General features: G+C 32.5%; 1 protein-coding gene across 1 annotated transcript; it reads right to left on the minus strand.

Annotated features, from left to right (window-relative positions):
- Positions 1 to 1,878: 1,878 nt before the first annotated feature.
- On the minus strand, positions 1,879 to 17,750 carry LOC132721172 (rho-related BTB domain-containing protein 1-like). The gene is made up of 9 exons (XM_060705432.1): positions 17,500 to 17,750; positions 14,374 to 14,648; positions 13,629 to 13,732; positions 12,628 to 12,819; positions 10,501 to 11,417; positions 9,250 to 9,368; positions 6,929 to 7,168; positions 5,833 to 5,981; positions 1,879 to 4,488 (listed from the first exon to the last, which is right to left on the minus strand). The coding sequence occupies exons 2-9, from the start codon at positions 14,611 to 14,613 to the stop codon at positions 4,281 to 4,283; spliced, it is 2,169 nt and encodes a 722-aa protein (XP_060561415.1). The 5' UTR covers positions 14,614 to 14,648; positions 17,500 to 17,750; the 3' UTR covers positions 1,879 to 4,280.
- Positions 17,751 to 18,888: the final 1,138 nt, after the last annotated feature.

Raw genomic sequence — 18,888 nt, forward strand, 5'->3', positions numbered from 1 at the left:
TGTCACACTATTTTAGTGTTCAAATTAAACTATATTTTTTTATTTTGTGTTTTTAATTTTTTGTTTCAGAAAAAAATTATGTATAGTTTACAAATAAGTGATTTACACATGAAATAAATGCAATATCTTCTAAGTGGAATCATGAACAAAAGGTGCATTTAAATTTTACAAAATTTGCTTCCTGATTTTACGACTTTCTTAACAATTTCAATGAAGTATCTTGCAAAACGGTCTTTTTTCAAAATTCATTAAAGAAGTAAAACAATTTATATAAACACCAATCAAACAATACTGGCACATGTAGATATTCATCATTTTTTTGTTTATTTCGAAAACTTATACAGTGTACATGAGTAAAGAGCACTTTATACAAACAGCACAAAACTGAAAAGCACAATTGAAATTTTTAAAATGGATCAAAGACCCTTACCTCTGACTTTAGAACCAAGAAATATTTTTGGTACAAACAAAGAAAATTAAACGTAAATTGCACATGAACTCATATTATCACAGAAAAACTAAACAATCTAGTAAATTCTACGACTAAATTCTAGAAGCAAAACAAAAAACATCAACAACAAACATTGTCTAAATCAGAACATTTTTGTAAAAATTATGTGTAAGCCAGTCTGAATTCTTCTTAAATGAAAACTGAAATAGATTCAAGTTTTATCACATTTCAAAATTAATGGTGAAAATGTATTTCTGACTCAACTTTACATTTTACCCATAACCTCTTAATTTGCGTAATTAATTTGCTAAGCTATCAATTAGAAACACTCTTATTTTAAAAATTAAGGAATTTCAATATAAAAAAATTCAGCTACAGCAGTGTAGGGCCTTGTCAGACTACACGGATGTGCAGGCTCACCTGGCTCTATACTGTTGGCAAAGGCTTATCACTTCTGTTTCTACCAGGTTTCCGGTTCATCAAACAGCCTCATATGTTAAAATGACTAAGGTTAATACTAAAAATAGAACAGTGAAATGAAAATAAATCTTGATTACTAATATATGCGAAACGAAAATGACTTTTTTGACCAGAATAAAACAAAAATACATGTCTTATACTACTAATAATAATGAATGACAAGTGTGTATTATTATTGTATACAAAATTTACAAAGAACAAAATAATGAACAATTTCCTAACACCATTACAGGGTGATGAGAACGAGACAGGTTTAGACAAAGAAGACATAATAACTCCCCCCACCCCCTTCCCTCCCCCCACAAAACTTTGCATCCATCAGTAAGATTAAAATACATATGTACATTCGAATATATGGAATAACTTACACTATTTTGTACTTTTGATAGTAACTTTTTTTTTATCTCCTTTTTTTCTCAATTACAATACAGTATTTTTCTAATTTTTTTTGTCTTTTAGCATTACATGTTGTTTTTTTTTGGCTATAATATGTACTACCTATATACATATTTTATTTACAAATATGCTATATATCTAACGTATAAATGAGTACAGCAGAAATATTTAAAGTGTGCCTATTACATTGTAACGACTAAATACAATAGTGATGAAATTGCCTGAATAAAGTTTCTTAAAAATCTACACAATCCCTCACTTCTGCCATACTAAAAACTTGTTTTATCTCTTTTCACACATACATCAATTTATGTACATTTCTAATATCCATGACCAGAATATGACTAAAATACTTGTCTAAATGAATAACAACCTTGTAATCAATGTGGCTGTACCCTTTAAAGCTTTAATTTATTAACTGAATTAACCCCTAACCATTTTAAATTTCTGGAACAGACTTGTCATTTTTAAATCTGGAATTCGAGGGAAAACATCAAATAATCTATGGATTTTATAGCGAGCAGACGATGATCAGAGAGCACGGATTTGCTCATTAGGGTACTTATAGTGATTTAGTATTTTGTATGGAAGTCAAAATACAACTTTGTTTACTTATTTTGCTACTTTCATGACAAATAATTTCACATTTAGCGCTACTTTTTCGTGTTATAAGCATCTAACATGCTTAAATCCATTACTTCAACATTATAAAATTCAAGTTCTTTCTTTCTAAAGAAGTAAAAAAATGTTCGTTTTCGAGACATAATGTGCCTTTAAATTTAGCATACATACAGTTTATCAACATTTAAATTTACTAAGTATTACCAGTTTGTTTTGTACAGCAATTACATTGTCTGTATATGTACCTCTATAATAACCTTAGTATCAACATGATTTATATCTAAGTTCTATCACCCTAGTGCAGATAAAATTTATCTAACTAAGTTCTATAACCCTGGTGTAGATAAAAAACATATGAATACTACATGTACTGTACTATATACAGTTTAAAAGATTATTAAACAATTTAATAGTATCCATTACTCTGTCTGAAAATTAAAAACATCATTATTCCATGTTTCATGTTCAGATAGCCTGGAATTCTTTCCCTCCAGAATCATGTCACTTTTACAAAAATTTAGATTAAAAAAACAATACATTGTACATGTATCAAAAGTGTCAAATAAACAAATAGAAGTAGTATGAGCTAGCATCACTCATTAACACGCTGGTGGTCAATATCATATCCCTTAGACTGGTATATACAAATATCAATGGTACTGTTACCGGGACTGTAGGTAAAACCATCAAGTAAGCAACTGTAAGTGTGATATTCTGACTTTAGTGCAGTATAGAGTTAACTTCTTATCAAATATAATACCAGTTAACCCCTTACTGCACTAAGGTGAGGACATCTCAAATATGCAAAATAAGCAGTTACTACGAAAGTAAAAATAGTAATTTCTTTCATATTTTGCATAACCTTTCCCGAGCACTACATGAATGTCGAAAATAATACTTTTTCAAAAAAAAGTATTTTCAAAAGTTTTGATTTTTTAAACCATGTTTACTTAACTGGATTTATTCAACTTTTAAGTTAATATAATTTTTGTGCTTCATCAATAAGCAGATTATTCAAAAAATTTGTTAATTTATCATAACAAGATCATTTACAATTTTTGTTTTATGAAAAATTACTAAACTAAGGGAGTTAAGGCAAAAAAGGTACCTAATCTCAATTTGATTTTAAATTGTAAAAAGGTACCTTCTAATACTTGTACAGACCACCTCAATAAATACCAAGAAAACTTGTATACAATACATAATATGCTTAACCATTACTACCTAATTCACATACATCTTTAAATTACAACATATATAAAAATTTACCCTATTTTAAGCGAGCTTGCATATGAAAAGAATATGTCCACAGATTAATAAAACCTGATTTTTTGACCATACTGACAATATTCTTACATTTGATTGTCCAATTTGAATTTGAAATGGTCAATAATCAGCTATATTAACCTATAAACAAAATTCTTAGAAATCCTTAACAAGTTCCAGTGAAAAGAACAATGCTTACAGCTTAAACTTAAAGCTATTTTGTTACAAATAACTTCCCCTAAAAATATTTGCAAAGGGAAGCAACCTAGTCAAAACTAACAAAGAAACACAGTTGTGTACCTTTGAATATATAGCTACAAAGCTTTCAATATATGACAAATTTGTCCAAACATGCAACAATTTATATACAATGTATTGCTGTATTGACAAGGCAAGAAAAAATAACTCATTCAAATGTATTTTTAATAAAAACATACCCTCATTTATTGCTTATTGTAACAGCAGAAATGACTTATAAACTATTAAATAAACCTAAATTATTCTAATTCTGTTTTGATTAAAACTCTTTAAAATTGTGCAGGAAAAAAACCCATTTTTTTCTATCACATATTTAGTAAAATTAAGAAAGATACAAAAATGCTTTGGTAAGGTATCTTAAGTTGATAGCACTCATGCATTTTACATTATGGTTTGATAAAGCTATAGATGTTTGCATGAAAATAAATTGATAGGTATCATTGATATACGATGCCTTAAAACACTCCACAGGTCTTTGTATCTTTAAATACCTGAATAAAATTATCAAGTTTTTATATTCACCTAGTAACCATAGATTCAAACATATCATCCATTGCTTCAACACATGCTATATTTCATACAGCACATAGACCATAGTTTAACTATAATATAGACCATAGTTTCACTAATGACTATACAATCAGTGACTTTCAGTATGACCATAGTTTCACTAATGACTATACAATCATAAATTAACTTCCAGTATGACCATAGTTTCATAGAACTTCAGCACTTATGACTATACTATCAAATAGTGATGCTATCAGTATGAACACACAACTGTAGTTTGAAGGACATTTAAATGAAATTATGGCTCTACGGAATCAAATGGCGATTCTGAATCTCTCTCTTCCACCACAATTTTGCTGCGTCGGCAGAAACACAAACAACTAGCAGCATTTGTACACTGATCTACCCTGGAGAACTGCTGCTTCTGCTGGAAATTTCTCTTTGATTTCTTCGACTTAAGCGACTGCGCCTGAACGTGATCAAAGTAGGTCAACTCCTTCATGTACCTGCAAGTGAAATATGGTGAAAGTTGGTCATGAACTTAATATGTGAAGTTATTATTACTATCATAATCATATTAAATTTATTGATTAGTTATACATATTTAAGTTGCTGATCAGACATATGTGAGAATATAGCCTGAATGATATAGATATGACCCAAGGTGCTGGCAACTTGTATGATAAATTTTCAATATGAATTTATAATAATGTTCATTGTTATTAATGAAAACCCAGCTCTTAAAGAAGCTTAGGAAAGAGGCACAAATGTAAATAAAATGACGTCAGCCATCAAATGGCTATGTAAATACTGCACAATAACAAGAGTGCCATGATGGCCCTGAGGTCGCTCACCTGTATATAGGCCCCTGGAGCAGGGCCAGTTTAAACCCCAGGGCTTTTATTTGAACAAACTTGGAAAACACCCATTAGAAGATGTTTCTTGATGTTAAGTTTTTACTACAAACATAAAATGAAAAACAATGACCTCTGCCCTCCCCCACCCCCACCCGGACCAATTTTTACCCAAGGGCTTTTATTTGAACAATCTTGGTAGACACCTATAAGAAGATGTTTCATGCAAAACATTTAAGCTCTAGCTCATTGGGTTTTTTAAAAGAAGATTTTTTAAGTTTTTACTATACACATATAGTATAAAACAATGACACCCCTGGGGCATGGCCAGTTTTGACCCCAGGGATTTTATTTAAACAAACTTTGTAGACACTTACCAGAAGATGTTTCATGCTTAATATCTAAACTCTAGCTATTTGGGTTTTTTCAAAGAAGATTTTTATGTTTTTTTTTCGGTTACCAGAGTTCTGCATGGAATTAAATTCTTTGAACAATTTTTAAAGGTGACCACCAAAGGAACAATCCTGTGAAGTTTGGATGAAATTGGCTTAGTGGTTTATGAGGAGATGTCATTTAAAGTAAAAGTTTACGGACGGACGGACGACGGCCGGACGCCGGACGAAAAGCGATCACAAAAGCTCATCCTGTCACTTTGTGACAGGTGAGCTAAAATGTAATTCAAGTATAATCTTATCATAACTTTTAACATTTATCTTTTAAAGTAATGATATTTAAAGCAAGAAATATGCCATTAGTTAGTGTTCTTGACCCTCACCACTGTGGATTCAAATCCCAACAAGTACTTTGTATCCTTTCAAGTGAGAAAGGAATTCTGTCAGCTTACTGGAGGTCAGTGGTACTACATAGGTGCCTAAAGGCAAAAGCTGAACTTGTCCACACTGTACCTTAATCTGCCAATGCAATAGCTTAATTTACCAACAAAATAGCTTAATCTCCTCACAAAATAACTTAATTCACCAAGATTGTTTAACTTACCACTCTGGTGGCCATTTGTTTCGGTCAATAAACTTGATGTTTTCAGGACTGAGTTTATGGAACAGTTTAAGGTACTTCTGTTTGATCACTAGGAAATGGTTGCACAGATATTTCACACACCAGTCACTCAGCAGTTCAGCATTGTGTAACTGTAAATATATATGTAAAATAAACTGTCATAAAAAGACTATATAAAGATTTACAAAAATATACAAGCTATGGCATCACTGCCCATTTTGCTCAACAGTCTACATGTGGACCCATACCTACTAGGTATGAGGTAGATATAACCTTAATTTGAGCCGCGTCATGACAAAACCAACACAATGGGTTTGCAACCAGCATGGATCCAAACCAGCCTGTGGATCCGCGCAGTCTGATCAGGATCCATGCTGTTCGCTATCAGTTTCTCTACTTGTTATAGGGTTTGTAAGCGAACAGCATGGATCCTGATCAGACTGTGAGGATGCGCAGGCTGGTCTGGATCCATGCTCGTCACAAACCCATTATGTTGGTTTTGTCGTGACGCAAATAAACAATCCTATGCAGAGAGGTTTATACTTAGTTACAAGTTAATTATTAAAATCCTGGCGGATTGCATCTTTCAAATATAAAATATGGATTTTTTCTCAATTGCTGACATTTTAACTTTGCTTTAGTAAGCTACAACAATTTTCTACAGTTGAAAATTATGAAATGTATTGGTTTAAACATATTTATTTAAGCTCGATTGCGAAACAAGTTCTTGCAACTTATATTAATCACTTTCGAGTCCACTTCCTGGAACCAACCAGTACTGGTGTCATATGGAGAAACATGGTCGTGACCCGAGTAGGGCTCGAACCCATGATCTCTGGGTTGAGAGGCAGACACCTTAACCACTAGGCCACCGCTCCCCTTGAAATGTATTGAACCCTTATTCTGTTGGAATAGAATGTGATTAGCCTTTGTCACCAATCTTGCACAGCTCTTGACAGTTTGTAGCTGAATTTAATTATTTTGATATAAAAATCCCTTAAACTTAAAATGGTCTGTTCCAGATTCAATGCAGGGCAAATTAATCACAAAAAGGTAGCAAAATTAAAAACAAACTAACCTGAGCTGGTTCCAGCAGTTTAATGACATCCTCAATGATATCCTCACCATCTTTGTCAGCCTCGGTCAGATCCTCGCAAACCCTCGCCTCAACCAACCGTACCAGCCTTGGCAAGCAGAATCTATTAGCAGCTTCAATAATGCCGAGACAGTTCAGCGTAGCACCACTTGTGCACTCACCGGTGTACAGGAACTCTCGGATGGCATAGAACACATCCCTTGAGACTCCAGGCAATACAATCTACAATACAAGCTTCAATCTACAATACAAGCTTCAATCTACAATACAAGCTACAATCTACAATAAAAGCTTCAATCTACAATAAAAGCTTCAATCTACAATACAAGCTTCAATCTACAATACAAGCTTCAATCTACAATACAAGCTTCAATCTACAATACAAGATTCAATCTACAATACAAGCTTCAATCTACAATACAAGCTTCAATCTACAATACAAGATTCAATCTACAATACAAGATTCAATCTACAATACAAGCTTCAATCTACAATACAAGCTTCAATCTACAATACAAGCTTCAATCTACAATATTCAATCAACAATACAAGCTTCAATCTACAATACAAGCTTCAATCTGCAACAATACAAGCTTCAATCTGCAATATTCAATCTACAATACAAGCTTCAGTCTACAATACAAGCTTCAATCTACAAGCTTCAATCTACAATACAAGCTTCAATCTACAATACAAGCTTCAATCTACAATATTCAATCAACAATACAAGCTTCAATCTACAATACAAGCTTCAATCTACAATACTCAATCTACAATATTCAATCTACAATACAAGCTTCAATCTGCAATATTCAATCTACAATACAAGCTTCAATCTGCAATATTCAATCTACAATATTCAATCTACAATACAAGCTTCAATCTGCAATATTGAATCCACAATACAAGATTCAATCTACAATACAAGCTTCAATCTGAAATATTCAATCTACAATACAAGCTTCAATCTACAATACAAGCTTCAATCTACAATATTCAATCAACAATACAAGCTTCAATCTACAATACAAGCTTCAATCTACAATATTCAATCAACAATACAAGCTTCAATCTACAATACAAGCTTCAATCTACAATATTCAATCAACATTACAAGCTTCAATCTACAATACAAGCTTCAATCTGCAATATTCAATCAACAATACAAGCTTCAATCTACAATACAAGCTTCAATCTGCAATATTAAATCTACAATATTCAATCTACAATACAAGCTTCAATCTGCAATATTCAATCTACAATACAAGCTTCAATCTACAATATTCAATCAACAATACAAGCTTCAATCTACAATACAAGCTTCAATCTGCAATATTCAATCTACAATACAAGATTCAATCTACAATACAAGCTTCAATCTACAATATTCAATCAACAATACAAGCTTCAATCTACAATATAAGCTTCAATCTGCAATATTCAATCAACAATACAAGCTTCAATCTGCAATATTAAATCCACAATACAAGATTCAATCTGCAATATTCAATCAACAATACAAGCTTCAATCTACAATACAAGCTTCAATCTACAATACAAGCTTCAATCTGCAATATTCAATCTACAATACAAGATTCAATCTGCAATATTCAATCTACAATATTCAATCTACAATACAAGCTTCAATCTGCAATATTGAATCCACAATACAAGATTCAATCTACAATACAAGCTTCAATCTGAAATATTCAATCTACAATACAAGCTTCAATCTACAATACAAGCTTCAATCTACAATATTCAATCAACAATACAAGCTTCAATTTACAATACAAGCTTCAATCTGCAATATTCAATCTACAATACAATATTCAATCTACAATACAAGCTTCAGTCTACAATACAAGGTACAGTCTACAATACAAGCTACAATATAAGCAAAATTATCAAAAATCAAATTTTTGTAATACGATATTGTTCTTTTTTTGACTGATGTACACAAGCATGAAGCAGTGATTATAATAAGCTGTAATATTATCTCTCTTTGTCAAATACATTTACACATTCAGCCATATTCTGCAGTTAATAATTATATCTCTAGCATGAATCTTAAACACTGACCCACAACTATAACCTTAGCAACTTATCTTTTAGATTCAAAATAAGTACAAGTGCCCTCAGCAATTGAGGAGATATATTTTGCACTTGACATCATAACCTGGAATATTCTTAGTTAAAAACATGGGTGCAATTAGTCAGTAAAATCTCCATTCTATAGTTATCAGTCTTGAAAAGTAAACCACAACAACACATTTGCAGACAAACAAGAAACTTATACTCACTGAATCAGCTGAAGATTCCATGAAATTGTCATTGAACATGGCATACATCATTTCACATCGAGCCATTAACAACGGTTTGTGGGCACGTATTGCACCGTCATCCACTAGAAACCTCACATCTTAAATAAATATTGTTCTCTTTTAAGTCTAAAATCATTATCAATTCATTTACTTCATTCACTTAAATGATTACTGATTAGTATCTAGAACTTTCCATAAAAGTGCATGTAGAGTATAAGGAGTTGGCTTTTTTAGGGAGTTTGGTTTTACTTAGCACCAACACAGAAGAAGTCATATGACAACTATTGAAAAGTTTTCTTACATCAAAAAAGTTGAAGTCCCTACAGGATTTAAAACCACAACAAAGGTGGGCAACTGATTTGAAGTCAGTGACCCTTACCACTTGGCAGCTAATGTTGTGTTTGAGTAGTAAGAATTAGAAAGTAATGTTAAGGAGTATTGTATTAATCAGTATTGTATTCAGATATAAGATATAGAGGATATTGAATGATTGTAAGTTTTAAGTTTAATACTGAATTTATTGAATGATTTATAAAATAATATTATGCAAGCCTCTGGCGAGTATTATATTATTTTACCCAACAAGTTCAATAAACTTAGTATTAAACTTACATGAATTTAATATTCTATTTATCACATAACAAAAATAAAGACCATTTAAAGTGAATGAGAACCATTTTTTATTGACTCTATCTTTATATAAAGAAAATGACGTCACAGCAAAATATATGCACAGGCGTGCAATACCATTTTTACGAGTCATAAAAGCGGCACAAGTATGAGATAAAGCAACTTATATATGTGATGTGAGGCAACTATTGCTCTGAATTGAGACTTCAATCTTTGTTTACTTATATTTATTGCCAAAACTTGGAATTCAGGCTCAAAAATCACAAAAAAATGAAGCTACATAATAAAGAACAAAAAGCATGATGTATTGGAAGTAACAAGCCAAATATCAGGAGTAAATGACTCCCAGACTTCTACTCTAACTGAATAAACAATCTCTCACTTTGATCCACACATTCACAGCTTAAAGGGTAACTGATTTTTCATGTCAGAAATATAAATCATGAATCTCCCCATGATTTATTGATGGGGAAAACATTTGTATCTTACATATGACATGAAATCAAAACTGCTGCAATAGGTGGTCATTATAATTGATGAAAATTGTATTCATTAGTTAACATCATCATACAATAATTTTTACAATTTTGATCAATATACCTGTCAACCTTTCCTTTTTCAATGCGATTTCACGTAGTTTGCATTTCCTGTATTCTTTAAACTGTTTTTCTAACTCCATGTTCAAATACTCTTCACTTCCTGTCAAGTTTGATATCATCAATGCAAGATCTGTCAAATGCAGCAGTCCACATGCAACTAAAACCTCTTCGAAAGCATCAAAATCTTCACGTACTGACCCTGTATACAGGTATTCCAAGATGTACTGAAATGCCCGCGGAGTAATCTCATTTCTTAATGTAACGACAGTCTGATAAATTACCTCCCCTGGTTTAAATGGATTATCACATGCTTTGTTTTCTTCTATAGTTAAAAAGGCCGAGTGCACTAAAATTGAATAATCTTTTCTAGTGTTTATCATGTCTGGACCAATGGTGTCGGAACTTCTACGACATTTCGTATCGTTACTAGATGTTACATTTACATTTGAATTTCCATGAGATGATAGAGAACGCTTCAACACCTTGTTTGCATTGTCCGTAACTATTGCATCATTTCCTAAAAATAGATTTTCAAACACAATGGCACTAACAACTAAGCATATTTTATGTGCGCGGAAACATTGTCCACGAACAAGGAACACAACATCACCCTCCGACTGATTATGCAGCAGCTCGCACAAATCAACGTGTAATGTCTCTTCGGGAATTTCTATTTTTGGCAGCAGAAGTGGTGGTAATTTCATAGGTGCTTGTATCTGTGGGTACTGTACACGTCGCAAAAACGAGCTCCAAAAGCGTATTTTACGCTTTTCCACCATCGCAGCCCGTATAACGTTTAGAAAGACATCTTCGATACCATATTTGGTATAAACACTACATTCATAATAAGGTGCTCCAATTTCCTTGGCAACAGACCTTCCCATCTCAGGTGTTACAATGTCCTTCTCCTGAACAACTCTGAAATAAATACATCGTTACAAATCGCACCAGATGACAAAAGTGAGTTTAAGAAATTTAAAATCATCAACCAACCATGTAACACTTCCAATGTTTTATGTATTGCTGAATTTATTGTTTTTATCACTATTTTTACTAAGTAAAAAAAAGAGTAAGATTTATTATGACACAAGATCACTCAATTTTTATTGTAGTAATGTTTGCTTGATTTACATAATGTACTTTACTTGTTCACTTTACAATGTTTAACTAAATAAAACACCTTTTCATAACATTAAAAAGCTGCTTAAACTTCTTTCATTTAAATGAATACATGTGTCTGATACTCTTGCCTCAATATCAATAAACATTGTTTAAAGCTACTCTCCCACAAAAAATGGGTCTAAAACATCAACATATTTGTTTACAGTTATTAAATATGCATGGAAGTAAAATTTGCAGTTTTCACAAGATAACTGTGAACTAACAGTTGTTATGTTTCGCTTGACACAAATATCAACAACCCTTTTATCACACCTGTGAACATGTTGCGAGTAGGACATCTTGATGCAGGTAGAACTTACTATATAAATGTCAGTTTTAAAACGAATTACCACAACCAACGGATCTACTTGCAACCAGTTAACGGGTGTGTGAATAATTTAAGCCAATATTTACAAAATAAAATGTGCAACGGTTAAAAATGACAGCATCAGAAACATAGCAAAAACTTTCTTTTCCTTTTTTCTTCGGACAGGAAATGCATTTAATCATCATATAAATGCACAAGCCTGTGGTGAAATTTTATCTTTTGATGGAAAATGTTTTAAAAACACCCAACTACAATATGTGGGGTAGTAGCTTTAATATCTCTATTGATTCAATTTTTTCAAGTTTACTTAGAAAAAATCTTCAATATAAACATACGGTCACTCTATATTATACGGCAACTCATGTAATATCAAACTTGTCTCCTTTAATTAAAGTTGGATAAGAGAGGACCTGTGGCATTGTTTTTAAGGTGTCTCCCTCTCAACCCAGCAACCCAAGGATCATTGGTTTGAGCCTTACTAGGGTCACAACCATGTTTCTTTGTATGACACCAGTACTACTAGCTAGTTCCAGGAAGCCTATCCCAAAGTGATGAATGTTTCAAGAGCTTGCTTCGCAATCAAGCTAATAAATATGTTTAAACTAAAAATAGAAAAAGCACAGTGACAATATGACATACTTGTACATCAATCCTTTATGAATCTTTTGATAGTGCTCGTCCCTATATAGATACCGTAAATCAGTCTGACAGCCTACAACAACCACTGGGGTCGTTGGTGCTCGTCGTCGGATCTCGGGAATCCAAATTTTGCGTAGATTGTTGAGTGACCGTGGCATCGCCACACTATAGCACAGTAAGATGACATCTGCCCTTTTAAAATAGAACAGAAAACAGTCATAAGCAAATCTGGTATTATACTTCAAAAATTGCAAGTTGTATTTAGCTTCATGTTTCCATAACAGGAAAAACTTTAAACATATGTGCTATTACATTTTAATTAAAGCCTTGCACCTTAAAGGAATGGCCTTGACCTATGACCTTTAAGTGGGACTTGCAGTTTGAACTGATCAAGGTGCATGCATCTGTGGAGCTTGGAAGCTGAAGAGATTCCATTAAAATGTCAATGTAAAACAAACAGACAAAAAATAACACTGCTTTCATAATCTATTGATCTGGCAGCATAAATAATCAAACTTTAAATACATATCATAAAAGATTAAGAAGATGTATAAATATTCATGATACATTCAAGCTTTGCATGAATAAATTTCAATTAACTTGTTTCAGTATCATTTCTCTGTTTAACAAAAATTAAGAAAATTTACTGTATATATAAGTTATAAGTATACATGTATTGTATATAAAACTAAATGAGCCGCGTCATGACAAAAACCAACATAATGGGTTTGCAACCAGCATGGATCCAGACCAGCCTGCGCATCCGCGCAGTCTGATCAGGACCAATGCTGTTCGCTTACAAACTCTATAACAAGTAGAGAAACCAAAAGTGAACAGCATGGATCCTGATCAGACTGCGCGGTAGCGCAGGCTGGTCTGGATCCATGCTTGTCGCAAACCCATTATGTTGGTTTTGTCGTGACACGGCTCAAATGTAAGACACAACAACAAACATATCCCCCATTCCACTAAGCTACAGGCTTCATATTATTGATAGTTACCCTTTGTAAGCAAATCCTCTGTCTTTGTCATGGTAACCAAATGTGTCCCATAATCTCAAGGCAACATAACCGCCATCTATAGACACCACTGATTTCTCCAGTATCTAAATACAAAAATGTAATACATTATAGATATATAAAACTTAGTTCATTTCTAAAATATACACTTTATCATTAATTTTGTCGTAAATAGTTTTGGCAATCAAACATCACCTTGTTAACTACCAGAAGGATAGTAGCTCAAATATACAAATGCTGACTACTAGCAGTGCCCATTCTAAAATGTTATCAGTAAAGTAAGATTTATTCCTTGGTTGTTTAACAGATCAGAAAGAAAAGGTGTGAATGACTATTTCAAACCAGTAAACTAACTAACTAATTTAGGAGTGGTACCTAAGTTTTGTTGGTTTGAGCCTTACATTGTACTATGATCACGACCATGTTCTATCATAAGACATGATGGGTGTTTCTCAATTCTAGGAAGTGAACTCTAAGAGTAAGAGTGGTTCAATTTAGCTTTGAAGCAGACTTCAGAGTGGTCCAATTAATTAAGCTCTAACTTCTTTTATATCACAATTAAGATATGATATTAATATGTTTATACTTACCATATACATGTATGTGCTTATTAAATATTTCACAAGGATTAGAAATAACAGTAAAATTGGGAACATTATAATCCTTTCAAAAGAGACCTATTATAAATAAGAGTGTATATTTACTATATTATAAAGTAAGTACTAACCTCTGGATCTTTCCGGTAGTGGTCATGGGCCCACACTGTGGAGACATGAGTCTTCACCAGCTGCTCTAGATTATAATGAGTATTACACGCCCATGCTGTTATCAGATGGGTCTTTCCGACACCACTGTCACCAATAACAACACATTTAATATATTCATTTAGCACCGTCGGTGGGTACAGCATACATGGCACCTGTTCCCGTTTCCGCTCAGGGATTGGGGACTCTTCAACATCAAACATCGAAAAAGGTCATTATCTTCCAAAAGTGCGAAAAGCTGAAAAGTACAAAAGTTAATACATTAAAATTATGTAAACGGTCAATTTGCTTACTTAATAATTTTTAAAGATAATGGATATCGACTGATAGTCATGCCATAGAAAACTAGAAATGTGTCCATAGGACACGAATGCCTCCACAAGCCACTGTTCTGTCAATCTTATGACTCTAGGTCAAATATTTTTTGGACTACATGTGCCACAAGTTGAAAACTAAAAATCAACAAAGGGCCATAATTCTGTTAAATTTGGTCGCAGCAAAAATTCCTTCCTTTACTACCATCTACACATTAAGGTTGTTCATCCCTGGAAGTTTAAGCAAAACCTGCCATCCGGTTTAAGAGGTGTTGCGTTCACAAAATTTCTACATAGTATATAGTGAAAAAATCAACAAAGGGCCATAATTCTGTTAAATTTGGTCGCAGCAAAAATTCCTCCCTATACTACCATCTACACATTAAAGTTGTTCATCCCTGGAAGTTTAAGCAAAATCTGCCATCCGGTTTAAGAGGAGTTGCGTTCACAATATTTCTACATAGTATATAGTGAAAAAATCAACAAAGGGCCATAATTCTGTTAAATTTGGTCGCAGCAAAAATTCCTTCCTGTACTACCATCTACACATTAAGGTTGTTCATCCCTGGAAGTTTAATCAAAATCTGCCATCCAGTTTAAGAGGAGTTGCGTTCACAAGATTTTGGGACGTACGGACAGACTAATGTTCTCACAGGACAGTAATTATGTGGCTACTCTATTGTTCTCTCTATTGTTCTTTTTAGCCACACAAAAGAAAATAGCCACATAAAAGCATTATGGAATGAATGACATCAAAGAGAAAGAACAGTTACCTATTGTCCCTTTGGCACATAATTACGCTCCTGTGAGTGCAGACGGACAGACGTTACGGACACTCGGACGGACAAGTGCAACACTATATGCTCCCACTCTGTGGGGGCATAACAATTGCAACAGATATCTGTCACAAAAGCTCTACCTGGTCAGGTGAGGTGAAATGTGTAGAAATGGCAAGCGACAATTCAACATATGTGAACAGAAGTTTGACATTGATATAGTTATTAAATTATGTCTGGACTATATTACAGTCATAAACAACCTTGAAATATTTTCAAAATACAAAATGTGAATAATAATATTGTTTCTAAAAATTTCTTCCCAATTTAATGCTACATGAATGTTTGTAGAAAGACAAAATAGTTTAATATAACAAACAAAAAGTTGCAAAATGAAAGCATTTATAGCCAGTATAAAGGTTTGTAGAACAACGACAGTGATCAAGTAATATCTTATATCTCGCCATGAAACATTCAAGCTGTTACAGTTTGACATAACACAGCCATTTCAATCAAGGTTCAACTTATAAAATATTACTTTTCGGGCATTATGACAGCAATTTAAATAAACAATTTATAGCACAATTAATTCACACATCACTGAAATAGTAAACACAGGTTTTTGTTTAATATACATTAAAACATGTGAAATTCATAAAAAAAGTTGTTATAGACAGGTAATTACAAAACTCAAATTAAACACAAACATACATTCACTCTTCTTTATAGTGAATAAAGCTAAATATCTGCTGTTTGTAGTTCACTCTTTTTTTAATTTTGACTCAGAATAATTCCAAAATACCTGCTTGAAAGAAATATGTTGGAATATGTCTTAAGAGGCAAAGGTGCATGCACAAAATCATTGCTAAACAAATAAAACACTGAAAAAAATACTGAAAATAGCAGCTTAATAGTTTACAATATATGTGTAAATAGACACATTCTATGTCAATTCTATGTCACAATTCTTTCGAGAATCTGCAAATAAACATAGTTTTCTGTTTATTAAATCTATAGAGATATTTTAAGTTATATAGTTTATAGCCTTAAATACAATGTGAGTTAGCCTTAACCCCGTTTGGAACCCAAATTGATTAGCCTTTACAACCAATACATAACCAGACCAGTCTGTACCATCACCAAAATTGATAATGGGGGCCAGTCAAAAAAAGCTCAGCTCAAGCCAATTTAAGACAGAAATTAGAACCCTAGCAACATGGTATAAATTCCAGAGATAATGACATGTCCCTATGGAAAGTTCAAAAACCCCTAAGTTGATTATGGAAAGATTGAAATGCAAAACAAGTCAATTAAGTCTATTTATATGAATTTCAGTATGTTAAGGGTGTAAAACAAACAGGTTAATGATTATGAGTCAGTCACCTTTGATGACCTGGTAAAGTAAATAATACACCAACAAGTTTTATGGCCTCAGAATTACATGTACTACAAAATACATGTAAGTGATTGTAACTTTCAACTTTATCACTCATGAAGAGCTTAAAAATTTAAAAAGACTAAGCTTATAAAGAAGATGCTCTCCTAAATTTCTGTTTTTGTGGTTTGACTTTAAGACACGCACACACAAAGGAGATATTTCAGCTTTTCTGAAGGATGAAGACCTAAGGTGTCAGGCAAAAACAGGCCCTCTGGCAGCAGAACATTCACATTTTTTCGAAAACTTATGATGCAAAAATAATCTTTAATCTCTGGCTCAAGGATTTATACCTACAGCATTGAGTGGTACAGCATCTTAAACCACTGTTGGCCAATTTAGGCCCATTTGAACTTTCTTATCTAACTGACTAAATTGATACAAATCATAACATGCCCTAACATAGACATGAACAAAGAAAGTAAGCAACAACAGTACAATCAACTAAAAACCTACTACAGGTATAAATGAATCAGTGTACTTACGTTTGTTTTGCCTAATTAACATTAAATGTCAATTTTTCTATTTCACAAAAAGTAAAAAAGCAACAACAAAAATGTTCACCTGTCTATATCTACATAGTAGTCACCAACAAAATATTCACAAACTGGAGGAAACTAGTACAATGGAATAAAGCCTTCCTCAATTTACTGCTTCTCGTTCTTTGTTAGAATTTTTTTTTATCCCCCCAAAAAATCTACACTATCAAATAACATTAACTTATTCAATTTCCTATTTCCTTTCACTCACAAGGAAAACACAAACTTTCAAAAATTGTAACAACATGTTGCGTAAATTAAGTGTATAACTTGTATCATATTTGCATTCCCCATCCATTAGTGATTAATCAACACTAGTTTGACATACTGGAATGCAAAATGCACAGATTTTAATATTTTATCTAGTAAACTTGTAAACAAATTCATTTACAAATGATAGAACATGTGTTGACAAATGATAGAACATGTGTTGTTGCCCATAGGGGCTAAGTTCTTTGTATGGATATATATTATACACAATCATGATCAATGGGGGGCTGCAACAAATCACTGAACAAGAAGGCAAAAATGACTGTGTATCGCTCACCTGAATCAATATTAGATTTGTGTACATTATAAGGTTTTTCAAATTTTATTAAATTCTTTACAGGTATTGGCATACAGAGTTTACAGACTAAGTTTGGTAATGATAATGATATATCAACTGATTCACGACAGGGTTTTTTCCCCCTTCTTCTTTAACAGGGACCATTCAAGGGGAAATATCTTTAAAATCAGGCAAATTTGCCACAAAAATTTAATTTACATCAAGTTTCTTCTTCCCTTTTTGCAAATATACTGTTATTTTCCCCAAAATTAAAGGGAAGGGCCCATTCCCCTACCTATGAAATAAAGCCCAGCATGCAAAAAAGTTATACAGATGGTGTTTTTTTTTCTAACTCTATAAATCTTTACAAAGATACATGTAGAGGCAACCAAATTAACTTGTAACTTGTAAATTTATATTATGACTTTGATAGAGAACCATCATTCTGTATACTACAGATTAAGTTAAATTTCGTATTTATTCATCCATTGGTTAATGCAAAGAAGTCAAAAATTAAAATAATATTTGGTTTTTCTATTTTTTTCACTATCAGCCTAAGTGTCAGCTAAAAAGTCAAATAACATAATATTATATATTTACCTACAAAACAAGACATCAGTTATGAAGTTCAATGGAATTTAAAATACACAACAACATGACAGAATTATACCTTTTTTGATATACTGTCGGCCACTTTTAGTGTCCTTTCATATCTATTTTTCTTTCATTAACAGGTCACTGGTCTTCATATTTAAATTTGTACAATTATGTAGCTGTTGATGTACATGCACCGGTATATAATATCTTTGTTCTTTTCTATCTATCTTGCATTAATAAAATATTTGCAAAACAAAATTGGTTTCATGA

This window comes from Ruditapes philippinarum, unplaced genomic scaffold (genome assembly GCF_026571515.1).
Source record: "Ruditapes philippinarum isolate M1 unplaced genomic scaffold, ASM2657151v2 ctg5110_1_1_1_1, whole genome shotgun sequence".
In the NCBI taxonomy this organism is placed as follows: Eukaryota; Metazoa; Mollusca; class Bivalvia; order Venerida; family Veneridae; genus Ruditapes; species Ruditapes philippinarum.